Consider the following 26,493-nt stretch of genomic DNA (forward strand, 5'->3'; position numbering starts at 1 on the left):
GGGGCTCAAACTCATGAACCAGGAGATCATGACCTGAGTCAAAGTCAGATGCCTAACCGGCTGAGCCACCCAGGTGCCCTGTAAATGAATGTAAAAAAATTACTTTAAGGGGCACCTGGGTGGCTCAGTTGGTTAAGCGTCCGACTTCAGCTCAGGTCACAATCTCACAGCTTATGGATTCAAGTCCCGCGTCGGGCTCTGTGCTGACAGCTCGGAGCCTGGAGCCTGCTTCCGATTCTGTGTCTCCCTCTCTCTCTGCCTCTCCCCCACCCACGCTCTGTCTCTCTTTCTCAAAAATAAATATTTAAAAAAAAACACTACATTTTTCTTGCTTTTGTTTCCCTCATCAAGTACTGGTACATTATTATTAACTGAAGCCCACAGTTTACTCTTTGTGTTGTATATTCCATATGTTTTGACACATGCACAGTGTCCTGTCTCCACCACTACAGTATCATACAGAATAATTTTACTGTCCTACAAAACCCCTTTGTTTGTTGATTTTTTTCCGATTTTCTGTGGATGATAGTATCATCGGGTTTCAATTGTTTTTCTTACGTTATTACTTTGGCCAGTGCTTCTGCATCAGCATTTAAGAGTAGCCATGACTGTGGGTGTTCCAGCCTCGTCCCGGGCTAGGTTACCTCTTCTGTTTCACCGTCTGACACAAGGCAGATGATTGCTTTCCAATCATGATCTTTGATCAGACTAATTTTTTTCCTAGTCACCATCAACTAAGAACTTGGAAAAAAAAAATCAGAGGTGGTTACTGAATGTTATCCAATGTTTCTGCAGCCCAGTGAGATGATGATCATTTGATATTTTTCTCCTTTCATCTCTCCATTGAGTAAGTGAGGCTTTCTGAGGCTGAACTTTCCTTGCCTTTTTAGGGGGAAAAAAAAAATCTGCATCCCCCTGGTATGGTGTCCTTTAGAGTACAGCTGCACTCAATTTGCTGATATTTTATTTAGCATTTTTGCAAACAGCCAGGCTCCTGACCCCTTCCTGGCATCTGCTTACCCTGCAGCTGTGCTGATCCATACGGAGTGTGGGGGAGGGTCTGCTCAGAACATCTGCATCAGCTTAACCAGGTGACTTCAACTCAGCACCTCCCCAGCCCCCTTCCCCGAGCTGCTCCTTCTCCAGGTTACCCAGCTCCTGGACTTCTGCGAGGGGGGGAGGGGCCAGCCACAAAGCTCCCCACCTCCCCGACACCCCAGGGCCTCTGGCTTGGCTCAGTCTCCCCCGCCCCGCTGATCTTGGCATCCGCAGCTGAGGCCAACAGAGGCCCCAGATTCTTGTTGAGATTCTTGTGAGACTTGTCAAGAAGCCAGACGGAGCAAAAGACGGGACCTGGTGGGAGGCAGGTAAGTTTCCACTGGTACAACCCCACCAGCCTCCTCCTCCGGGCGACAACTTGGGTCGGCTTCAGGCTCAGTTGGCTCCAGGCGCACCTGGGGCAGAGCAAGGCAAGGATAAAGGACCCCCCCGCGAGCCCCTCTATCCTGTCCTCCTTGGGGCCAGGTCTCAGACTGGGGCTGGAATCTGGGATTCCCCCTAAATCAGCAGCCCCTGAGGACCGAGGAGGCAGCTGACCTCACACCATCCCAACCCACAGTATAGACTCTCAATGAAAGAGCTGTGCAACCTGCCGTCAGTTGCTGCCCCTGTCTGGGTCATCCACATCACTTTCTCCAAATCCTGACCTGGCAACAGGTCACTCAAAAAGCAGGTCAACCTCTTTGTTGTCCCAGCAACACAGGGCTCCTACATCATGGAAAAAAAAAAAAAAAAAAAAAAGATCACGAGAGGGAAAGATTTTCTTTTCTTTCTTTCTTTCTTTTTTTTTTTTTTAAATGCCTACTGGGTCATATTCACATTGCTCTGAAATTTACTGTTTTCTTTTCAAGAGTAAATCACAGAAATGTTTCCTGGGCAGTAATTATAAATCTGATTCATCTCTTGACTTCTTAAAAAACTTGAATTTTCCTGTTATCTTTTTATCACACAATATGAAGTTTAGAGAGCCAGATTGTTCTGGAACGCTTATTATGAAACTCTGTAGCCCCCTACGGCTCCCATGTTTGATGAAATCAAGAAAAACAGCAACACCATCGGGAGGGAAGTATGAACAGTGTTGGAGGGATCTGGACTCACGGGTATTAGGGAACGAGGGTGTTTGGACTGGAGCCAGACACGTGGACAAGCCTCCCTCTTGCCCACCTTCAGCACCTGTGGATCCCAGATCCTCTTTCCCCAGATTCTGAAACAGCCCCTTGGTCTCCGCTCCCTGCATTCCGGCCTCTGCCCTGCTTCTCTACTCCCGAGGGATCTGACACCCAGCCTCCCTCCCCGGCTCACACAGCCTTCATAGCTCCCTACTGCCCTCAGAACAAAATCCATCTGGTAGCATGAAGCCTCTCGAATCCCCTTCCCCTCCTCACGCCCACTCCCAGTGAGACAGCGAGGGCTCTGGACTTAGAGCCAGGCAGAGCAGAGTTCAAATCCTGATTTTGCTGTTTGCCGGCTCAGCCCGGGGTGGGGGGGGGGGGGTGCTCTCGGTCTCTTGGAGATTCACAATCCAGGTCCGTAACAATGGGTGTGTGTTCTAAGGGGGTGGATCGTTCTGGGGGCCGTAAAGGCATTGCCCTTGCCCTTGACCAAAGGCATTGCCTGGATGACTGGCCGCAGGCTCTGAGGAGCGCCAACCCGGGGTTCCTGGTGGAGGCCCATGTTTGATGTAGGGAAAGAGGCACCAGACTGGGCTACTACCGGGGCGAGAGGTGAGAATGACGTGATTTGAAGTGAGGTTCAGGAGCGAGCGGTCAGGAAAGAGTTCTTGAGGGGCGCCTGGGTGGCTCAGTTTGGTAAGCGTCTGTCTCTTGATTTCAGCTCAGGTCATGATCTCACGAGAGATCGAGCCCCCCCTCCACCCCATGGGGCTCTGCGCTGGCAGCCCAGAGCCTGCTTAGGATTCTCTCTCCTTCCCTCTCTCTGCCTCTCCCCTGCTCATGCTCTCTCTCTCTCTCTCTCAAAATAAACAAATAAACATTAAAAAAGAAAAGAAAAGAAAAGAACGCTTGAGATGTTTTGGTACAAAAAGGTGGGCTTTTTTTTTAATGTTTAAATTTAAATTTAAAATTTTTAAATGAAATTTAAATTGAAATTTGTGAAATGAAATTTAAATGAAATTTAACATTTGTGAAATGAAATTTAACATTTGTGAAAGGAAATTGAAATGAAATTAACGTTTGTGAAATGAAATTGAACATTTGTGAAAGGAAATTGAACATTTGTGAAATGAAATTTAACGTTTGTGAAATGAAATTGAACATTTGTGAAATGAAATTGAACATTTGTGAAATGAAATTGAAATGAAATTTGTTTGTGAAATGAAATTTAACATTTGTGAGATGAAATTTAACATTTGTGAAATGAAATTGAAATGAAATTTAACAATTTGTTAATTTAAATCGAAATTTTTTACATTTAAATTTAGAACTTTTTAATTAAAATACTGAGTGTGTCTGTACTAAAGCATGAGGAGAGGACCTCGGGCAGAAAGAACTGGAAGAACCGCGCTGGGGTGGGGAGGGGCCACTGATGATACACTCTGGAGTTGGGGGAGGGAGAGTGGAAGTCTCCAAAAGAATTTCCAAATGTCAAAGACTTCTGGGATCCTGCAGGCCTAGCTACTGTCAGGCTAGGTTGTTTTTATCTCTAGTGAGGCATTAACGCGAAGATTGGAAGGTCTTGGAGGAGGGTTACACCCCCCTAACCCCCCCACCCCCGTCTGCCTCAAGTCTTTGTCAATGGGCTATAGGTTATAAGGAAATGTAATTTTATCTACATTTCCTTTTGCCTTTGTTCCCCACACCCGAGGTGTGCAAGGGCTTCAGGGAACCCACAGATTACTCTTATTGGGAAGAAGGGTCAACCCCAGAAAGCAAACAGCAGCTCTGTGTTCCCAATAGCCCTGGTCACCCATCGAAGTCTGGTCCCCACCCCAGCCCACCTGGGGTCACCACCATCCACAGAAAGGTGCAGCGTGTTTGCTAAATGCAGTCCTTGCTCAAACATTTGTTTTCAAGACAAGACGCCTGCAGAGGCCCCATATGCCCTTTAGGCAGGGACAGAGCCCACAGCTGGCGTGGAGGAGGAGGAGAGGCGTGTGTCCCCCCGAGGCTGCACACAGCGGGACTCGGGGCTTCTCTCCAGGCCCGAGACTCTGGGCCAGGAGTCCCGTGGTGGGAGAACACGCCCCACTCAGAGCTCGGGCCACGGACTCAGAATCTCCAGCCTTCATCATAAAGAAAGAACGGAGTACCGACACAGGGCACAACACGGACGAACCTTGAAAACATCACGCCAAGTGAAGAAAGCCAGGAAGCAAAGGCCACGTAAGTGTTGGTTTGTAGGTTCGAGCCCCCTTGTCGGACTCTGCGTTGACAGCTCAGAGCCTGGAACCTGCTTCGGATCCTGTCTCCCTCTCTCTCTGCCGCTTGTTGTTGTGTTGTGTCTCTCCCTCAAAAATAAATGAATAAACATCAAAAAAAAAAAAAAAAAAAAAAAAAAAAAAGAAAAAAGAAAGAAAGAAAGAAAGAAAGAAAAGAAAAGAAGAAAAGAAATGTCCAGAATGGCAAACCCATAGAGACAGACAGCAGATTAGTACTTGTAGGGACTGAAGAAGGGAGATGGGGAGTGGCTGTTAATGGGCATGAGGTTTCCTTTTGGGGAGATGGGAGCGTTCTGGAACCAGATGGACAAGATCGTTGCACAACACCATGAATGTATTAAATGTCACTGAATTGTACACTTTAATCGGTTAATTGGATGTCATACGAATTTCACCCCAACAAACAATCATTAATAAGTAAAATACTGTAATAAAAAAAAAGAATCATAGCCACTATGGAAAACTATATGAGAGTTCCTAAAACAATCAGATGCAGAATTACCACATGACCCAGCAATCCATTTCGGGATAGACCCCCGAAAGAATTGAAAGCAAATATCGAACAGATTCTTGCACACATAGCAACATTATTCAGAATAGCCAAAAGGTGGAAGTGACCCAGATGTCTAGTGACAGATGCACGGAGAAATATATATATATATATAGTGTATATATATATATATATACACATATATAAAAATTTATATATATATATATATATATATATATATATATATATATATATATATAGTGTGTGTGTATATATATATATATATATATAGTGTGTGTGTGTATATATATATATATATATATATAGTGTGTATATATATATATATATATATATATATATATATATATACATATACACCTTGGAATATCATTCAGTCTTTTTTTTTAATTTTTTTAACGTTTATTTATTTTTGAGACAGAGAGAGACAGAGTATGAACAGGGGAGGGGCAGAGAGAGAGGGAGACACAGAATCTGAAATGGGCCCCAGGCTCTGAGCTGTCAGCACAGAGCCCGACGCGGGGCTCGAACTCACGGACCGTGAGATCATGACCTGAGCTGAAGTCGGACGCTTAACCGACTGAGTCACCCAGGTGCCCCATGGAATATCATTCAGTCTTAAAAAGGAAGGACATTCTGATGCAGTCTACAGCATGGATGAACCTTAGGGACATAATGCTGAGTGAAATCTCCATTTATGTCAGGCCCCTAGAGTAGTCATATTTGTAGAGAGGGAAAGTAGACTGGGGTTGCAGGGAAGGAACGGGGAATTAGTGTTGTTGTTTTTTTAAAGTTTATTTTCAGAGAGAGAAAGCCTGAGTGGGGGAGGGGCAGAGAGAGAGGGAGAGAGAGGATCCCAAGCAGGCTCTGCACTGACGGTGTAGAGCCTGACGTGGGGCTCAAACCCACGAACCGTGAGATCATGACCTGAGCCAAAATCAAGAGTCAGACGCTTAACTGACTGAGCCACCCAGGTGCCCCATCCTCAGCCCATTTTTTAAAAAATTGTTGAGGGGCACCTTGGTGGCTCAGTCGGTTGAGCGTCCGACTTTGGCTCAGGTCATGATCTCACAGTTTGTGGGTTTGAGCCCCACATCAGGCTCTGTGCTGACAGCTCAGAGCCTGGAGACTGCCTCGGATTCTGTGTTTCTCTCTCTCTCTCTGCCCCTCCCCTGCTCTCTCCCTCTCTCTCTCTCTCAAAAATAAATAAACATTAAAAATTAAAAAAAATTATTGAGTTATATGAATTCTTTATATATTTTGGATATTAACCATTTATTGGACATATGATTTGCAAATAACTTCTCCTGTCCAGTGGGTCGCCTTTTCATTATGATGATGGTTTCCTTCGCGGTGCAGTTCGATGTCATCCCATTTGTTTAGTTTTGCTTTTGTTTCTCTTGCCTTTGGAGTCAGACACATCTCTACCTCTAAGACCGCTGCTGAAAAGCCTACCACTTGTGTTTTCTTCTAGGAATTTTATGGTTTCAGGTCTTACATTCACATCTTTAATCCATCTGGAGTTACTTTTTGCGCACAGTGTAAGATATCAGTTTAGTTTCATTCTTTTACATGCGGCTGCCCAGTTTCCCCAGCACTGTTGATTGAAGAGGCTGTCCTTCCTCTATTAAATGTTCTTGACTCCTTTAAAAAAATTTTTTTTAAGTTTATTTATTTTTGAGACAGAGAGAGACAGAGCATGAACGGGGGAGGGGCAGAGAGAGAGAGGGAGTCACAGAATCTGAAACAGGCTCCAGGCTCCGAGCTGTCAGCACAGAGCCCGACGCGGGGCTCGAACTCACGGACCACGAGATCGTGACCTGAGCCGAAGTCGGCCGCTCAACCGACTGAGCCACCCAGGCGCCCCTCTCGACTCCTTTTTATAAACAAACTGTTCATCTATGTGTAGGTTTATTTCTGGGCTCTCAATTCTGTTCCATTGATCTGTGTGTCTGTTTTTATGCCAACACCATACTGTTTTGGTTATTACAGTTTTGTAGTATAATTTGAAATCAAGGAGCATAGAGTTTTTCTTCTTTCTCAAGATTGTTTTGAGCATTACATAATGATAAAAGGGCCAATTCAGCAAGAAGATACATATTTATAAATATTATGCACTATATATATATATATATATATATATATATATATATATATATCACAGAAGTAACAATGACCTTAAGTGATACATTAAACCAGATGGACTTAAGCTATATTTATGGAACATTCCAGATCATATGTTAGGCCACAGAGCAAGTCTCAATAAATTCAAGACTGAAATCATATCAAGCATCTCTTCCTGCCACAATGGTATGAAACTAGAAATCAGTCATATGAAGAAAACTGAAAACAAAAATGTGGAGACTGGGGCGCCTGGGTGGCTCAGTCGGTTAAGCATCCGACTCTTGATCTCAGGGGTGTGAGCTCAAGCCCTGCATTGCATTCTGCAATGGGCATGAAGCCTACCTTAAAAAAATGTGGAGATTAAACAGCATGCTGCTGAACAACAAATAGGTCATCAAAGAAATCAAGGGAGAAATAAAAAATTACGTAGAGACAATTGAAAATAGAAATACAACATACAGTAACACCTTGGTTTGTGAGCCTGAAACATGCTTGTAATCTAAAGCACTTGTATAGCAGAGTGAATTTCAAGAACCATTGACTCAGTTGTAATCGTGGGACATTTCAGCGTCACGTATTACTCGTATGGCAAGATATCGCTCGTTTAGCAAGTTAAAATTTATTAGAAATTTTTGCTTGTCTTACAGAACATTTGCAGAACAAGTTACCTGCAGTCCAAGGTTTTACTGTAGCAAAATCTATGGGATGCAGCAAAAGTGGTTCTAAGAGGGAAATTCATAGCAGTCCATGGTCTCCTTAAAAAACAAACCAAAAAAATCACCAGTAATCAGTCTAACTTAACACCTAAAGGAACTAGAAAAAGAAAAACAGGTAAAGCCTGAAATTAGCAGGAGGAAGGAAATCATAAAGATCAGAGCGGAAATAGATGAAACAGGGACTAAAAAGACGATAGGAAAGATCAATGAAACTTAATGCTGTTTCCTCAACAAGATAAACAAAATTTACAAACCTTTAGCTTGACCAACCCAGGAAAAGGGGAAGTTAGTATTTAATGGGGACAGAGTCTCAGTTTGCGACAATGAAAAAGTTCTATGGATGGCTGGAGGTGATGGTTTCACAGCACAGTGAATGGACTTAATACCGCTGGCCATTTGAAAATGGTTTTAAATACCATTTAAAAATGGTTAAAATGGATGTGATGTATATTTCACTCCAAATTAAGAGAAAAAAGAATCTAGAGTCTTTAAGTGGCAGATTCCTAGAATTTGGGGATTTTAGGGACAGTAACCTTAAATTGGGTTCTTCTGAAAATACTTTGGGCTCTGATGAAGGCCAGCAGCCTTGTCCATGGCACCCTCTCTCAGTGACCTGGCCTGATCCAGCCAGGAAAGCCATGGAAGCTCTGGTTGGACCATGCTGGGTATGTTAGCTTCTTTTCTTTTTCTTTTCTTTTCTTTTCTTTCTTTTCTTTTCTCTTTTCTTTTCTGTTCTTTTCTCTTTTCTCTTTCCTTTCCTTTCCTGTTTTTTCTTTTTTGAAGTTTATTTTGAGAGACACACGCCTGGGTGGCGCAGTCGGTTAAGCGTCCGGCTTCAGCCAGGTCACGATCTCACGGTCCGTGAGTTCGAGCCCCGCGTCAGGCTCTGGGCTGATGGCTCAGAGCCTGGAGCCTGTTTCCGATTCTGTGTCTCCCTCTCTCTCTGTCCCTCCCCCGTTCATGCTCTGTCTCTCTCTGTCCCAAAAATAAATAAACGTTGAGAGACACAGAGATAGTGTGAGTCAGAGAGGAGCAGAGAGAGAGGGAGAAAGAGAGAATCCCAAGTAGGCTCCATGCTGTCAGCACAGAGCACGACGAGGGGCTTGAACCCGTGAACCCTGAGATCATGACCTGAGCCGAAACCAAGGGCCAGACGCTTAACCACCTGAGCCACTGAGACGCCCCATGCTGGGTATGTTGGTTTTTGGCAAGGGAGACAGACACCATGGGGACCAGAGCGCAAGGAGGGGCTTATTTTTATCGGGTTCAAGGAAGGAGAGTTGTGCTCTGGATCGGCCACAAAGAGGAAGAGGGGGATGACTCTGTTTTGGCATCTTGATTTTTACCCAGGGGCCAGGAGGAATCGGGGGAGCCTGTGGCTATAACTGTGAGTAGCAACAGTTTCTCCTGGTAGCCAGGAAGGGAGACTTCTGGCCGTTTTTGTGATTTGCAAGGTGTTCTTGTGTTTGCCTGTGCTCAGACATGATTATGAATGGGTCTTTCTGTTTTGTTTTTTTTTTTTTTCCATTTTTCATTTTGATTATGATTATAGACCCACAAGGAGTTGCAAAAATAGTACAGTGAGGTTCCCTCTGCTGATCACCCGGCTACCCCCAAAAGTGACTTGCGTATATTTGCAAAAGCAGGAAATGGTGGCAAAAAAAATATATATATATATACACACACACATACAAGTACATTATACGTGTGTGTATGTATATATATGATGCGTGCATATTGTGTGAAATAGAAACATGGCAAAAAATAAAGGCAGATGACAATTACGTGTAATGACCAGCGTTTTGTATCTCTTCCTTACTTAGAAACCAAATTCCTTTTCCATTGCTGCCGCATCAGATGACCACACACTTAGCAGCTGAAAACAACACTCATTTCTTTTTTTTTTTTTTTTTACAACACTCATTTCTTATCTCATTATTTTCTGTAGGTCCAGGCCCAGGTTCATCAGAGCTCAACTGGGCTTTGGGTTCGGGGTCCCACAATCCCAAGTCAACGTGAAATTCAGTGGCATTTTTTTTTTAAGTTTATTTATTTTGAGAGAGAGAGAGTGAGAGAGAGCAGAGAAGGGGCAGAGAGAGGGAGAGAGAGAGAATCCCAAGCAGGCTCCGCGCTGTCCGTGCAGAGCCTGACATGGGGCCCGAACCCACGAACTGTGAGATCATGACCCGCGCCGAAGGCAGACACTTCACCGACTGAGCCACCCGGGCGCCCCCAGGGTTTTGTGTCTTTTCGACAATTTTGTCCCATTAGCCGGAGGAGATGCTCTGAAAACATGCGCGGAAAGACAGTGCCATTTCCATTAAATCGTCTTTAAAGTTTCCCAAGTGAGGAGGAAAGGGAGAAAGACAGAAAAAAGAAATGAGGGGAGTCCTTTTCAGATACGACATTTCCACTCGGTCAAAGGACCGAGAAGTTTCAGTGGAGGAAAACCCATTGGCACAGGCACGCAAGCACAAACAGAGTCATTACACCCAGTTCAAACATTCATCTGGGTCCTTGATAATCTCATCAAACCGTGGATTGCGGAGCCCAGCCCTGTTACAGACGCCCCAAAGTCTAAAACAAACAAAGAGGTGTTTGGCCAAATGGTCTGTTTAGACAGGATGATCTCCCTGTGACAGCCTTTTTCTTTCTTGTTTCTACATCCCTGTCCAATGGAAGGCCCCACAGTGGCCACTGCAATCCGAAACTTTGTTCCAACTCGTCCCCGATGGGGACAGTCCCAGCAGAGAGCGCCGTGTTCGAGTTAACGTGACGGAAACACGAAAGACGCAGGTGCTTGGCCCGGACCAAGCGCAGATTTTGATGGAGAAAACTCCACAAAACAGCAACGAGTGTTGGGAGGGCCCCCGTGCAAACTCGGCTTTCCAGAACTTTGCTAAAGGCTGGTCGACACCCATCGGAGGCCGAGATGAGGTCAGCCTGGATTTAGAGTGGACCCTCAACCCAATGACACGTGTCTTTAGAAGAGACACAAGGGAAGGCCGCATGAAGAAGGAGGCGGAGACTGGAGCGATGTGGCCCCCGAGCTGAGGAATGCCTGGGGCTGCCGGAAGCTGGAAAAGGCAAAGAAGGATGTCCCCCAAAGAGCCCTTGGAGGGTCCTGGGTGGGGGCAGCGAGGGTCTTGGCGGGGTCTCGACAGGATGCCCATCCCGACTGATGCCCTACCAGACATACCTGTAGTCAGACCGAGTTGGGTGTAATGGCTCACTGCAGGGGGGCTCTGTGTAGCATCCCAGAAAGAGGGGGTTAGGAAGGGCTTATTATAAAACTGGGGCGGGGGCGCCTGGGTGGCTCAGTCGGTTAAGCGTCCAACTTCAGCTCAGGTCACGATCTTGCAGTCCGTAAGTTCGAGCCCCGCGTCGGGCTCTGGGCTGATGGCTCAGAGCCTGGAGCCTGCTTCGGATCCTGTGTCTCCCTCTCTTTCTGCCCCTTCCCCGTTCATGCTCTGTCTCTCTCGGTCTCAAAAGGAAACAAACATTTAAAAAATAAAGGATCATAATTTTTGTGTGTGTGACTTCCTGACTGTGTGAGCCCCAGAAGACCGGGGACCATGTCTAATTTTTTTGTAAATGCTTATTTATTTTGAGAGAGAGAGAGAGAGAGAGAGAGAGAGAGAGAATATCCCAAACAGGCTCCACGCTGTCAGTGCAGACCCCCACATGGGACTCGATCTCACGAACGATCGCGAACCGAGCCGAGATCAAGAGTCGGACGCTTAACCATCGGAGCCACCCAGGTGCCCCCAACTTGTCTCTGTATTCCAGCACAGGCTCGAAGTAGGCACTCAACACTTGTTGGAGAATGAGGGCATCGAAGAGCTGTAGGGTCACCACGATAGAAGCTAAGAATCCTTAGGATGGGGAGTAGCACTGTGAGGCAGAGTGGCCGGTGGCAAAAGTCATCTTGCAGAAGATTTTGCTTGTTCTGGAACGATTCGCTTGACCTACACCTCTGGGTTATGTCAATATGAAGCAAGAGGCATCCTGCCCCCCGGGAAGGTGTGACGAGCCAATCTCTCTTTTAAATTATTATTGGCATTTTTTTTTTTTTTCTAAACCTGGCTCTTTACCAGCAGAAGGTTGACTAGGTGTTGGCTTTGCCACCTCCACACATCCTGTACCTGATACCGAACAACACAGTTGACCCTTAAACTGCATGGGGTTTTAACCGCACGGGTCCACTTATCCAAGGGTTTTGTTTTGTTTTGTTTTGCTTTGTTTTGTTTTCTCCATAAATGCAGTACAGGGCTACCAATGTATTTTCTCTCCCTGATGCTTTTCTTAGTAACATTTTTTTCTCTAGCTTACTTTCTTGTAAGAATGCATTACATAATCTATATAACATGCCAAATATGCGTTAAGCAACCGACTGTTATTGGTCAGGCTTCCGGTCATTCGTCATTAAGTTTCTGGGGAGTCAAAAGTTATAGGCAGATTTTTTTTTTGCAAGGTTTATTATTATTATTTTTTTAATGTTGAGAGAGATAGAGCGCGACCAGGGGAGGGGAAGAGAGAGAGGGAGACACAGAATCGGAAGCAGGCTCCAGGCCCTGAGCCGTCAGCACAGATCCCGACGCGGGGCTCGAACTCAGGGACCGCGAGATCAGGACCTCAGCCGAAGTCCGACACAACCGACTGAACCACCCAGGCGCCCCTATACGCAGACTTTCGACCCCGTGGGAGTCGGTGCCCCTAAATCCTGTGTGGTTCAAGGCTCAGTTGTACATGTTTTCTGCTGAGGCTGCTGCAGCTGCCTGGGTTCCGTCCCATGTCACAGCCACGGGAGAAGCAGAAAACAAACAGGTCAACACATGGACAACGCAAGCTGATTCTCTGACCGAAATAAAGGAGTCTTGTAAGGCAGTGGGAACCCACCAGGCTCTAGAGCAAGGTCCTGGCAGTGTGACTGGGGTTGCCTTTCAGAGAAGGACTCTGTGGTCCACTCGTCCTGCCCGGACGGTCCCCTAGATCCAAACCCTGCCTCTTTCCCCACAGCCAGGTCCAGGGTAACCACCCTCAGACCCCTAGTACTCCCCATGTTTACAGATGAGGACACGGAGCCCCAGGAAATGCAGAAACTCTCAAGTGTAGGTGCCTGGGACAAATTGACCCCCCAAACTAATTGCTGAATAAAATAAAAAAGCAAGGTGCGTGTGCAGGGGGTGGGTGAGAGTGGAGCATTTCAGGAGGGGCCGGCGAGGAATTTGAGCTGCTGGGGGGCGGGGGGCGCTTACATTTTGAGTAAATTCACTTCCTGGTGTCTCTGAGCCTCGGTTTCCCCAGCTGAACGGGGTGGGGTGTGTTCGTTTCTCTGCCACTTTCTCCGGCCTCCCCTCTCCCCAGCTTCGCAGGTGGGACGCAGAGAGTGTGGATTAGAAGAAGCGCCTTCCCAGCGCAAAGCGACAGCACAATTTGGGAGGATTCTTCTGGGCTTGGCCGGCTGCGGACAGCGATTGGACCGCAGGCTCTGGCGCCCCCTGGTGGCAGGGCAACTCCCGCCCGACGCCGTCGGACCACGTGTGAAGTGGAGGCCGCCATATTTCATCCGGGCAACGGCCATCTTGGTAAAGATGACATTCTAGATTGTCGTTTATTAGCCGCCTCTCCTAGTTTGCCAATATCTGAAGCGAGAGGAGGGGGTGGGGGCCTCATAAAATAGCCTCTTCGCGGAGAGGAAAAGAAGTGGCTGGTAACCTTGGCTCGGGTGGGAGGCCAGGGAGCGTTTCCCTTACCAAGATGGCGACAACGCTGATACGTCATCAGCCCGCGCCTCCGGGAGCTCGGCGCGCAAGCCCTGCGGTGACGTCATGGATTCGCGACCGGGCCGGCGCTGGGGGAAGGAGGTAGGAGCGGCCGCGGCGCGGGCGGAGCCGGGGGGCGGGGTGCGGGTGGGCCCGGCGGGGTGGCTAGGCCTGAGACCGTCTCCCTGGGGGGGCTGGAGGTGGGGTGGTCGGAGACCCGGGCACTTTCAGCGTCCAGGCAAGACGGCTCTCGCGGGGGCTGTGCCCATTTCCCGGAGCGGGCGACCGAGACCCGGGGAGAACTGCATCCTTTTCGAGGCCAGCCAGCTCCAGCCCTGCCAGGCTTGGGGGTGACAGAGCTGGGTACGGACGCCCCCCGGTGTCTTGCAGTGGGGTCAGGACTGGGGAGAGGCACGACGGGCAAGGCGGAGCCCGGAAGGGGTAGCGGGAGGGCTTCTTGGAAGAGGCGGTGTTGAGCTTTATCTTCTATTCTCTCTTTACTTTTGCATCCAATCAACCACGTGGGCCCGGATTCCGTCCTAAACGTACCCCCTTGTCCATCCGGAGCCACTCCCCGGATCCCTGCCTGAGTTCCTTGCTTATCGCACCCCTACAGTTCGCCTCTTATCCACAGATCAGCGCCTCCCGGTTCTAACATCCTCCGCATGTTTCCATCACCCTGAAATACAGATCCCCGCTTCGCAGCCTGCCTCCCCCACCCTCCTGGGGGCTCAGGAGCCCCTGACTCCTTCAGGCCTTTTCTTAGACGTCTCCTTCAGGAAGCCCTTTAACCCCAGCCTGGGTCAGAAACCCCCCTCGAGGCTTCTCCAGCGCCCTGCATGTCCCCATCACAGTTCTTATGGCAAGTTGTCACTCTTACTGTCTAAGCCCTAGCCAGCCTGGCGGTCAGATGGGTGCTGCTTCGCTACTCAGTGTCCCACGGGTACTAGGTGCTCGGTGCGTGTTTACTGAGTGACAGCATGAGTAAGTGTTTACCACAACAGAAGAGAAGCTGTCTGTGTAAAGCTCGGGCTGCCATTAAAAAATACCACAGACTGGGCGGCCTAAGCAACAGGAATTTCTGTGCCCACGGTTCTGGAAGGGAGGAAATGCAAGATCCAAGTGCCCCCCGGTTTGGTTCCTGACGCAGGCACCCTTCCTGACTTGCAAATGGCCACCTTCTCAACCGAGTCCTCACGTGGTGCAGAGAGCAAGGCCTGGTGTCTTTTGCAATGATAGGGCCACCAGCCCCATTAGATTAGGGCCCCACCCTTATGACTTCGCTTAATCGCTATGGCTCCCTCACTGGCCCTGTCTCCAAAGACAGTCGCCTTGAGGGTTAGGGCTTGTTGAGCCCCTACTGTACCGGGCAGTGGGGACCCAGTAGGGACCAAGGCAGTCCCTGCCTTCGCAGAACTCCCAGGCTGGTGGGAAACATGGACATTTGTCAAATAATCATATACATGAACATAAAATAGCAACCCGGACGAGGGCCTCAAAGAGAAGCTTGTGGTCTGAGAGAGGGTGTCTCAGGGAAGGCTTCATGGAGGCAGACACACCTGAGGTAGGCCCTGAAATTTTTTTTTTTTTTTAATGTTTTTATTTATTTTTGAGACAGAGACAGAGCATGAGCAGGGAAGGGGCAGAGAGAGAGGGAGACACAGAATCGGAAGCAGGCTCCAGGCTCTGAGACATCAGCACAGAGCCCGATGCGGGGCTCGAACTCACAGACCCTGAGATCATGACCTGAGCTGAAGTCGGACGCTTAACCGACTGAGCCACCCAGGTGCCCCAATAGGCCCTGAAATTTAAATAGGAGTTAACTGGGGCGCCTGGGTGGCTCGGTCAGCGAAGTGTCCGACTTCAGCTCAGGTCGTGATCTCACAGGTCCTGAGTTCAAGCCCCATGTCCGGCCCTGTGCTGACAGCTCAGAACCTGGAGCCTGCTTTGGATTGTGTGTCTCCCTCTCTCTCTCTCTGCCTCTCTCTCTCTCTCTCTCAAAAATAAATAAACATTAAAAAAATGAAAATAAATAAATAGTCAATTGGGTAAAAAGAGGCGTGAAGAGCAGCCAGGTGGAGGATGCAGCAAGTGCAAAGGCCCTGAGGTGGGAACCTGCAGTATGTTTGGAAAATGGCAGGGAGGCTGGCGTGGCTGCCACCAGTGAGTGAGGGGAAGATGGAGGGAGAGTAGGGTGGCAGGTTTTCTCTCTTTAAAGTTTATTCATAGAGAGAGCGCGCGCACAAGTGGGAGAGGGGCAGAGAGAGGGAGAGAATCCCAAGCAGGCTTCACACTGTGTGGATCCCCACGTGGGGCTCGACCCAGGAGATCATGACCTGGGCCAAAACCAAGAATCAGAAGCTCGACCCAACTGAGCGCCCCGGGCGCCCCCGGGTGGGGAGTTTTCTAATCTGTAACTTGGACAGTGACTCCCAATTCTTGGCACTCCCCTGGAGAATCCAGGGTGGGGGTGGTTCTATTGAGTATATTGTGGGCACTCAGTAATGAATGCTGACTTAGGTGGTCAAGGAGCAGCTGGGAGGCCCGCGGGATCAGGCCAGCATATCCCCCTGTGGCAGCTCTTAAATCCAGGGGGTCGGGAGAGGGACTGGGATCCATGCTGTGTCTCAGCTCAAGGGGAGCACTTCAGCTGTGATCGCAGCTCTGAGTCTCCTGGGTCCACTGATCGCCCCTACTTTGCCCTGCTCTGCCCCATGGGGCGCTCTCCTCAGTCTCAGCCTGGACCACCTGGCCAGGAGGCCACCCCTTGATGTTACGTGGGGGGGGGGGGGGGCAGTGGCCTCAGAATCCTGATCCGCGGGGAACATCAATGGGGTCTGTCGGGACCCCGGGGTGGGCCAGCAGTTAGGAGCACAGAGTTGGGATTGGGGGTCTGGGTGCCTTCATCTGTAAACTGGGGCTGAAAGTAGCCTCTGCTGCTGCTGCTGGGGGGATGAAGTGGTTTAGCGTGTCCCTGGTGCCGAGCGTCGGTCCGAGTTGACATCGTTATTACTGCCCGGCTCCATCCGACCCCACACCTCCCGTTCTGCCCATCGCATCATTGTCGTCCCCTGGCCTATCCGCGCAGCAGCCACAGTGGGCTTGGGAGCAGCCTGAATCAAAATGTGTCCGTGCCCTGCTCCGGGCTGCTTAACGGCTCCCTGGTGCCCAGAGAATAAAATCCTTGCTCTTCCTTGGCCCATAATACCGCACTTTAACAGCCCCGTGCCCTCCCACCCTCTTTTCCTCCCCCTCCCCAGCGCTCAGTGGCCTCATCAGTGCCGCAGGGTCTTTGCATATCCTGTGCCCTCTGCCCAGAAGCCTCACCCCTTCACCCTCACAGGACTGCCTCTGACCCGTCCTGCGGGGCTCAGCTCTGCCGTCACATACCAGGGTTGTGAGAATCCACTCAGACACTGCGTATAAAACACGAAGCCCAGTGCACAGAGCTGCTGCAGATGGGAGCTGATGTTAGAGTTTCCAGAGGGCTCCAAGGTGGAAGCTCCTTGCCCCACAAGTCACACAGCTAGGAGGCTGGAATGGGGTGGCCTGGTGGTCCTGGGTCAAAGTGGCCCCCACGTTCTCTCCCCTTCATCTGTGGATGCTGGGCCTGTTTCCCTAAGGGGACTGAGCTGGAGGTATTCAGGGGAGACAAACAACCCGGGAGTCAGGAACATCAGCCCATTTCCCAGATGACGAAAACTGAGGCCCGGAGGACTGAAGGCACATGCCCTGGGCCGCACAGCCTTCCCTTTCTCACCTGGAAGGCAGGCTTTGGAGGTGAGACTCTGGGCTCAGAGCTATGTGACCTGGCCAGGTACCTTGACTTCCCCATCTCAGAATTGGTAACAGGGGCAGTGCCCACATTTAAAGCTTTGGAGGCATTCATGAAATTTTTTTTTTTTTTTTTGAGTAAGCTCTGTGCTGTGGGACTTGAACTCATGGCCCTGAGATCAAGAGTCCCATGCTCTACCGACCGAGCCACGTAGGCACCCCGCTTTGGAGGCATTCGGTTGAGTTGGTCCATATGAAGGGGTTAGTGGAGGGAGGGTGGTGCCTGCTGTTCGTGTATATCATTTCCCCAGCACCCGGCGTGGGGCTTGCACCGACCATGTGCCTGCTGGACAACAGCTTTCCACTTCTACATCTCCTGGCTGTGCAAGCCTGGGCTGGGTCACCGGGAGCAGTTCACGGCAGCCGAGTACCCAGCGAGGAGGATTCGGCCTCAGGGTTCTGGGGACCGAGGTGTCATGAGTGGCAGAATAGGAGGGGCCACACACAGACTGGCCCGCAGGGGTCCACCGAAGCATGGCTCCAAAAGCCAAAATGTGGAGGGGCGCCTGGGGGGCCCAGTCAGTGAAACATCCAACTTAGGCTCAGGTCGTGATCTCACAGTTTGTGTGTTCGAGCCTCACGTGTTTTCTCTCAAAATAAATAAATAAACTTAAAAAATGATGAAAAAAAAAATGAAAGCCAAAAAGCGGAAACAACCCGGGTGAACGTCAGTGGTGAACAGATAAACAAAACGTGGTCAATCTGTACAATGGAATATTACTCGGCCATAAAAAAAAAGAACGAAGCACTGACATGCTAAAAAGCATAGAGGAACCTTGAAAACATCACACCGAGTGAAAGAAGCCAGGCCACAAAAGGCCACAGAATGCACCGTTCTGTTTATATGAAACGTCCGGAAGAGGCAAATCCGTAGAGACAGAAGGCAGATCGGTGGTTGTCAGGGGCTAGGGGGAGGGGGGAGGGTGCGTGACTGTTTGTTAGTGGGTGCGGGGTTTCCTTTTGGGGTGCCGGGAATGTTCCGGAACTATAGAGGCGATGGTTGTACAACATTGCGAATGTATTAAATGCCACCAAATTGGGCACTTGAAAATGGTTCATTTTTTGTTGTGTGAGTTTCACCTCAATCGATTTTTTTTTTTTTTTTTAAAGGGAGATCACTAAGTCTGAGGCCCTCATTTTACAGACAAGGCCCTTGAGGCTCCAAGGGGCTCTTGACTGCAAGTGTGGGCGCGGGGGCGCCGAAGGCCGCCTGCCCCCTGCTCACTGGTCCCTGCCCTCCTCCCACAGCCTGCTGAGGGATATGCCCAAGAAGTTCCAGGGTGAGAACACCAAGTCGGCAGCGGCCCGGGCGCGGAGGGCTGAGGCCAAGGCGGCAGCTGATGCCAGGAAGCAGAAGGAGCTGGAGGATGCCTACTGGAAGGATGAGGACAAACACGTCATGAGGAAGGAACAGCGCAAGGTGGGTGGTTCCCAGGCTTCCGCAGTCAACATGGAAACGAGGAAGAAGGTGGCAGGAGGCCCCTGGGGCTTTGGCTAGAAAGTGAGAAGGCCCTGGACATAGACCAAGGACGAGGAGGGCGGTGGAGGCAAAGGCCCGGGGGGAGGGGGGTCGTTAGGCAAGGCAGCCACCACCCTCTGTGGGCTCCTCTCTCTCCTCCGTGTCATGTCTGGGAAGGGTGTTGATCGCTGCTCAACACCCTTCAGGGTCCGGGACCGTCCCGCCCTGAAAAGAACGAGACAGCCCCAGACGTCCGCAGCGACGAGGCTGGGAGCTGCTGTACTAGGTCCCCCGCATCCACCCTGCTGACCCCAGGGCTCGCAGGCTCTTCTAGGTGTGTGCAAAAACACAGAAGAGTGCAGGGATGGCCATCTGTCCCCTAGTGGGTCCCAGTGTCAGGCACCCAGTGGGTAACTGAATTGGTGTCCGGGAAGTGGATCACGGGTGACGCTGACTGGCTCTGTCCAGTAGGTGGCGCCAGAGACCCACTGTCGCTGTCTCTGCTTGCCCCCCCCCCCTCCCCGGGGGGGGGGGGGGGGCTGATCAGAGGTTCCTGACCAGATTGCAGAAAATATCACTGGTGACATACCTTCCCTGCTTGCCCGGTTCCGGGCATGCCTGGGTGCTTTTGGGAGTTTTTCCCATCACCTTGCTGTGCAGGACTGGATCCTGCCTTATTTTTAGTTGGACATGGCACGTCATTGGTTCCCTCCCCACACCCTGTGCTGCATTGGGTCCGTGGAGGTCTTTCAAGTTTCTTTTTGACTGTCCATATTTTGATAATATAGGATAGTTGAAAACCCAAAAGAAAAAAAAAACATCGTCTGCCAAAGAGCCCTTATGCATTATGCAGAGAGAAAAAGCCAGAGACCTTTTTTTTTTTTTTTTTTTTTTTTTAAAGTAGGCTCCATGCCCAGCACGGGGCTTGAACTTGCGACCCTGAGATCAAGACTTGACCTGAGCTCAGGAGTCAATGTTTAACTGCCTGAGCTCACCAGGTGCCCCACAGAGACCTGAAGCAGAGGTAGCAGCCCAGGCCCCAGGCCCCAAGAGCCCTCCCTGGGCTAGTGTCTTGGGCTCTGGGGTCCCTGGTTGAGAAAAGTGCGGCACAGATAAGGCAGGAAGCCCAGGTCGCAGGGCTGTGGGGAAGGGCTGGGACTAGCCGAGGCCATGGGTCTACCTTTTGGTCTGTTACAAGGGTTGGCTTAAAGGACAGGCCCTGTCCTGGGTGTGTGGCTTAGGGAGCTGTCTGTCTGCCCGCCTGTGTAGCACGCGCCTACAAGAACATGCAGAGCAGAGGTCGGATAGGCTGGAGGGGCCAGATGAGCTCTCACAGCTTTTTGACCCTGTCCTTCTGGCACAGAGCCACCATATGCAAATGGACTAAAACCTTTACCAAAACAGGTGGAGGACTGTAGTTTGCCAACCCCTGCCGTCTGGAATATTCCCAGCCTCCAGGCCCTTCCCAGGCAGTCCACCCTCCTGACTGTTTTGCATGGAGTTGCCAACATTGGGTGGTTTTCTGCGGTTTGTCTAGCCCTCTTCCTGCTGATGGGCATGTGGTGCCCACAGTTTACGTGACCCACCTAGTCCTTCTTTTCTTCCCTATACAACAGCTGCTTTAAAAACATTGTTTCTGTGGGGGCCCCTGGGTGGCTCAGTCGGTTAAGCGTCCCACTCTTGGTTTCGGCTCAGGTCATGATCTCACGGTCCGTGAGTTCGAGCCCCGCGTCGGGCTCTGTGCTGACAGCTCAGAGCCTGGAACCTGCTTCGGATTCTGTGTCTCCCTCTCTCTGACCCTCCCCTGTTCATGCTCTGTCTCTCCCTGTCTCAAAAATAAATTAAAAAAAGTTAAAAAAAAATTAAAAAATAAAGAAAAAAGCAAATTCATGCTCACTCCAAAACACTAAAAAACCCACGTCCTCTCTCATGTGACACCAGACTTTTCTCACCCAGTGTCCTACCCTAAAGCCCGTGTCTTCAGTTCAGTAGGGTCCCACAGCCATATTTCTCCTGGCCACCAGGCAGCGGTCGCGGATGGGGCCGTAATTCATCGCCGCCCCCTCCCCCGCCGCCCGGAAGTCAGCAGTTTATCTCCACTTGTTCCGTATTAAGCAGCTCTGCCTGAGCACCTGACTCTCTGGGTTCCATGTCAATTATTTATGAGACTCACTTTTTATGGCTCAGGAATATTCTGCAGAGTGGACTTATCGTCACCCATCACCAGATACTGCCAATTGCTGATGGCTCTGTTTTTACAAACTGCAAGTGACTTTGTCAAAAAATTTTGCTGAATGTCAAAGCATAAATGCTCATGCTTCCTCCTCAGTCCCATGTCACTAGAGACTAACGGCCGCAAGCGAGTGTCTTTCCTGAGTTATTGGAGCTTTTTGGAATTCATGCATCCATGCAGCATACTTTTACTAACACCTACTGTGTTACTGGGCCTGGGGCCAGCAGGCAGCTGTTCAAAACCCAGGCCAGGGCCTGCCTCCTGCCTCCTGGCTCTGGGACACACCAGATAGTCAGAGGACCAGAAGCAGGGATTTGCGGAACACGGGAAAGAGCCATGGGGCGCAGGGGCCGATAAGGAGCCAGGAGCTCGGGAGGAGCCAGAGTTAGCCGGGGAAGGAGGCCTCGGCGCCCCAGGAGGAGAGGACAGCCAGTGCAAAGGCTGAGGCAGGGCCGTGTTGGGGACAGAACGAACATGGGCTGTATGAGTACCGCGCAGGGACTAGGGGGCCTCGGGAGGACATTACCTCTAATTGACGGGTAAACCCAGGCTCGGACAGTGGCCCTGCCTGAGGTGCCTGAACACAGATGTGGGGGCCCTCAACCTTTAACCTCGCCTCCACTTTCCTGCTGGGCAGGCAGGTTAGAGTTCAGAGGCCCAGTGGGACACTTCGTTCCACTATAGGAGTGTCACAGAGGGCACTGAAGGAGTGGGGATCACCCCCAGGGCATGGAAGTCAGATGGCAGAGGGTAGGCAGGTGGAGGTGCCTGAGGTGCAGGGCCCTGTGGGGGTGCAGGTGGGAGGTGGCCGAATATTCCAAGCCTGTGGTTGCCCTGCACTACGAATGAACCAGGCCATGACTCTGCCCCCTGGTGGAGGTGGTGAGGGGCAGCGGCCAAGGGCAAGTCCTGTACGTCAGATGGCATCAAGGCCTCGCTGGGGGGCAAGGTGGGACCGGTCACGGCCCCTGCGGCACTTGGCTAGGGACAGTGCCCATAAGGGCAGACCCCTGCCCCAGCCAGAAAATGGGCTCAGACCTTCCCTGGGTCCTGTCACCTTCGGAATCCAATACAAACCCCTCCCTTGAGGCCCCTTGGGGTCCCACCCTATGTCCTCCCCACCTCTTCTCCTGCCGAGCTTCCCCTCCCTGCTCCAGCCACACCAGCCTTTGTGAGTCTCTCCTCTGTCCTGCTAGGAGGTTCCTGCCTCAGGGCCTTTGCACCTGCATTCCCACCTCTAAGGACTTTCCTGTCCTCCGTCTCTCTTCCTGTCTGGCTCCTCCTCCAGCCCAGGTGTCGCTTTTCCTTCAAGAGCCACCATCCACCTGCCCTGGCCAAGGTTCCCTTTGCTCCCATAGTACTGTAGGCCGGGAGCCCTCAGGTAGGCCTGTTGTGCTCCAGCTGTGTCCGCTGTGCCCAGCACAGGGTCTGGCACACAGCAGGGCCTCAGTCTGCCTTGGGTGAGATAGATAAAAACCCAGACCTCATGCCAGCGGTGGGGCCCACTCCTGATCGCCTCCCTCCCCCCAGGAGGAGAAGGAGAAGCGGCGCCTGGAGCAGCTAGAGCGCAAGAAGGAGACGCAGCGCCTGCTGGAGGAGGAAGACTCCAAGCTCAAGGGTGGCAAGGCCCCCCGGGCCACCGCGCCCAGCAAGGTCACCCGCGCCCAGATTGAGGAGACGCTCCGTCGAGACCACCAACACAAGGAAGCCCCAGACCCAGGTGGGGCTTTGGCTCGCTCTGGAGCTGCCTCTTTCCCCACTAAAGGCCAGGCCGCAGGACTAACCCTGGCTGAATCTAGAGCCCCTTCGTCACCCCCAGAGAAGCCGCCTGGGCTGTGTGGTGAAGCAGGGGTGGGCAGCGTCCTGGCAGGCCTGGCTTTGAGCACCGAGAGCATGGGCACAAACACGTGTGTATTTACTTGCTGTGCATCTGACCTCCGCTTGTGGTCCATGGGGTCCCCGGGGACTGAATGGGGTGCCCGGAGGGTAAGGAGACACCAGCCAGGAGTGGGGGTGCCTCCCGTGTGCTCAGTTGCAGGGAAGTCAGGATGGCAGCGTGGCCTGGGCAGGGGCCTGGGCGCTGGGAGGACAGGAGAGCACCCCCCATCGTTCTTTGCCTGCTTGCCTCCTTCTCTCTCCTCTCTTCCCCCACTGCGTCTCTCTCATCTCTCCGGAGCTCTGCATCCCAGCTTATCTCTGTCCCTGTGTGTGTCCCTGTCACTTGGCTGTCTTCCGCCCCCAGCCGAGAAAGCCAAGAGCCACTTGGAGGTGCCGCTGGAGGAGAATGTGAACCGCCGCGTGCTGGAGGAGGGCAGTGTGGAGGCGCGCACCATCGAGGATGCCATCGCGGTGCTCAGGTGATGGGGTGGGGCTTGAGCGCCGGGGGTGGGGCTATGTGTCTGGGGGCGGGGCACGGCCCTCCCCGCGGGCGGGGCCGCACCCTAGACCCCTCCCCCCCCCCCCCCCCCCCCTCACTCCGCTCTCCTCCTCACTGTCCTCCCCTAGCGTGACGGAGGAGGCTGCAGACCGGCACCCAGAGCGCCGCATGCGGGCGGCCTTCACCGCCTTCGAGGAGGCGCAGCTGCCGCGGCTCAAGCAAGAAAACCCCAACATGCGGCTGTCGCAGCTGAAGCAGCTGCTCAAGAAGGAGTGGCTGCGGTCGCCAGACAACCCCATGAACCAGCGGGCCGTGCCCTTCAATACCCCCAAGTGAGCCCAGAACTGGGGGAGCCGCCCTACAGGCGGTCAGGGTCATGACCTCACACGCCGTCCGCTGGGTCAGCTGCGTGGGTTACAGAGAGGTCCGGGGCTGAGGCAAGCATCCTGGGGGCTAGGTGGCATCATCGGTCGTGCCTCCCCCCGGAGGGTCCCTGCTTCAAGTGACACCCACCACCCCCTTCCTGCGCCCGTGGAGCCCTGGGGCTGATGCCCAATAAAGGCAATCGGTGAGGCAAACCGTGCACTCGACGTCTCTATGGGTGGTGGGTGGGTGGGTGGGTGGTGGGGAGAGGAGGGCTGGAATGCAGGGGTCACGGCCAGAGAAGATCAGGGCCCCCAACTGTGTGTTGTCGCAGCAAGCTGAGACCTGTGCCTGGCTCTTACGGCCTCCCCACCTGGCTGGCCACTTGTGCATTAGGGGACCTGGACCACCACCCCTCCACCCCTGGAAGCTTTGCTGGGCTGCTACAAGCGGACTGCTCAGAGAGGTGGAGGCACTGGCTCCAGGTCACAAAGTACTTCAGGGGCAGAACCAGAGGCGAGCTGAAGGCGATTCTGGTTCAGAGTCAGCAGTCAGGTCACATACTGTGCTCGGGGGTCAGGAAGTGCTGGCTGCTCTGGTGTTACTCCAACAGGGGAGGCATCTGGGTCAAGTCATGGGCAGGCTTCCCAGTGGAGGATTTCTTCAGAGCGGTCCTGAGCGGGAGATGAGTCGGATCCCATTGTATAGGCAGGGCCGTAGGCAGGCGAGGGCCTGGAGGCTGGAACGGGCAGGTGGATCTGGGTAGGAATAAGTGTCCCATCAGAGGCTGCATGTCTGGGAAGGGTTGGGTGAGATCTTTTCCTGGTTCTGGCTTCCTAGAGCTTAGTCGGCCTTGGAAAGTTGGCAGAAAGGGAGGGCAGCAGCCAGATGGGCCCCCATGGGTAGGGGTAGGGTCCAAGCATTTACCAGGTCACTGCTATGGCTCTCACCCACGTGACAGCCTCCACAAGGCTGCCCTTGCGGCTTCTGGTCTCCATACCCCCCAACTGTGTGGCATCCAGGGCTGGGCCAAAGGGGGCCATGAGGGTTTCATGGAGGGAAGGCCTCGAAGGATGCATAGGAATTCTGTGCACAGACAGGGACAGAAAAGGCTGAAGGAACCACATGTGCAAAGGCCTGGAGGTCACAACTTTCCTGTTCAAGGGAGGGGTGCCATTAATAATTGGGTACAGCTAAAATGCAAAATGGAAGGTTCCTGAAGCAATTGCTGGTTGGCATAAAACTAACCAACATATATTGAACAATGGCTTAGTTTGGGGATCCTGGAGCCAACTCTAAAACCACCACTAGAAGACATGTGAGGAATCCAGGAAGTATTCCCAGAAGACCCCGTGGGCTCTAGGGAAGTGAGACAGAAAGCGGGCGCCCTGCAGGGGTTGCCATGACAAGGAGGAAAATCGCACCAGGAAGCAGGGTGGGGAAGCCACCACCAAACTAGACCAGCTGTGAGAAACATCCCCTAGATGCTGGGCCCTGGCCTAGCACATGGTAATATGTCACCGAAGCCTGGGGACAGCCCCATGAGATATTTATCCCCTTTACAGATGGGAAAACGAAGCCACCTGCCTGTCACATAGCCAGAAGGCACCCAGGGCTGTGAGGGAGCCAGCAGGGACAGCAGTGGGGTCCAGAATCAGGGTTGAAGGCCAAATAATGGGTGGAGGGGCCCAGATGTCTCCTCACAAATAGAGGGTTCTGCCTTTTACCTCTGCGGTCTTAGGCCAGGGCCTTAATGGGGCTAAGCTTCAATTTCCTCCTATATAAAACGGGACTAAAACAGTATCTAACCCCAGGCTATCTCGAGAATCAACGAGATGGTGCCTGGGAAGGGCATATCCTGAAGAAAGGCTTGGCAAAGGAGCCTCCTGCGTGGGCACGCTGAGGTCTTTGTGGTCTGGAATTGGGGGGGGGGGGGGGGGGGGGAGGGGAGCGGTGGTGGTTAGCGACCAATGGTGAATAACCAGAAGGTAGATACCAGCTGGGCGTTCGGGGCCTCAGACGCCGGGCTGAAGAATAGGGCTTCACCGCAGGAAGGCAGGGAGCCACGGCGGGTCTGTGAGCAAGGTAGGAAAGGTATCGGAGCTGCGTGTGGCAAGCTCTCCTGGGGACCTGCAGAGGGATGGCCGGTGGACCACAGAGGAAATAACACTCAGGAGCTGAGAGGACCGCTTCGACCCTCTGACAAAGGGAATATGGTAATAGCCTTTGTTCCCTAGCACGGAAAAGCCCCTTCTTTCTCCGGCCCCGCCCCCGCGGAATCCCAGGCCCGCGCTTGCGCGCGGGCAGCAGGGAATCCCCGACTCGGCTGCAGTGCGCGGGAGGGGGCGTGAGACGGGAGTTCCGTGCTCTCCCAGCCCTCCCCGCGCGCGTTGCCGGGACAACCGGGCGGGGCTGTGGGGACGCCGGGCGCTCACTGCGCCTGCGCGGGGGTGCTCGCTTCACGCGCTAGGGCTTTCCCGTCGAGCGTTGGTCTGGGAGGGAAAGCCTCGCCCTGCGCGCATGCGTCGATGCCCGACCGACCCCCGCCCTGTGGGCAAGGGAATCCTCACACGCCGCAGTGCGCACTGGGGGAGGGGTGGGGAAACCGGCTCAAACCAGAGTGGGGTTTGCTGAGGAGGTGGCGGGGGAGGGAGAGAG

The 26,493-nt window shown here is 52.1% G+C and overlaps 1 protein-coding gene and 1 long non-coding RNA gene across 2 annotated transcripts; one reads left to right on the top strand and one right to left on the bottom strand.

Moving 5' to 3' along the window:
- Positions 1 to 348: 348 nt before the first annotated feature.
- Positions 349 to 4,477, bottom strand: LOC122214164. The gene is made up of 3 exons (XR_006199766.1): positions 4,354 to 4,477; positions 1,649 to 1,767; positions 349 to 1,454 (listed from the first exon to the last, which is right to left on the bottom strand). It is a non-coding gene; the product is annotated as an uncharacterized LOC122214164 (long non-coding RNA).
- Positions 4,478 to 13,591: 9,114 nt separating this feature from the next.
- On the top strand, positions 13,592 to 24,049 carry CCDC124 (coiled-coil domain containing 124). The gene is made up of 5 exons (XM_042928879.1): positions 13,592 to 13,671; positions 18,652 to 18,823; positions 22,626 to 22,815; positions 23,338 to 23,452; positions 23,601 to 24,049. Exons 2-5 carry the CDS (start codon positions 18,665 to 18,667, stop codon positions 23,806 to 23,808), a joined length of 672 nt encoding a protein of 223 aa, XP_042784813.1. The 5' UTR covers positions 13,592 to 13,671; positions 18,652 to 18,664; the 3' UTR covers positions 23,809 to 24,049.
- The last annotated feature ends 2,444 nt before the right edge of the window (positions 24,050 to 26,493 follow it).

The sequence above is a fragment of the Panthera leo genome, chromosome A2 (genome assembly GCF_018350215.1).
Source record: "Panthera leo isolate Ple1 chromosome A2, P.leo_Ple1_pat1.1, whole genome shotgun sequence".
NCBI lineage: Eukaryota > Metazoa > Chordata > Mammalia > Carnivora > Felidae > Panthera > Panthera leo.

Coding starts and splice junctions, on each gene's coding strand:
- CCDC124 (XM_042928879.1), top strand. CDS start 18,665: ATGCCCAAGAAGTTCCAGGGTGAGAACACCAAGTCGGCAGCGGCCCGG. Junction 22,816..23,337: donor CAAGGAAGCCCCAGACCCAG/GTGGGGCTTTGG, acceptor TTCCGCCCCCAG/CCGAGAAAGCCAAGAGCCAC. Junction 23,453..23,600: donor GATGCCATCGCGGTGCTCAG/GTGATGGGGTGG, acceptor GTCCTCCCCTAG/CGTGACGGAGGAGGCTGCAG.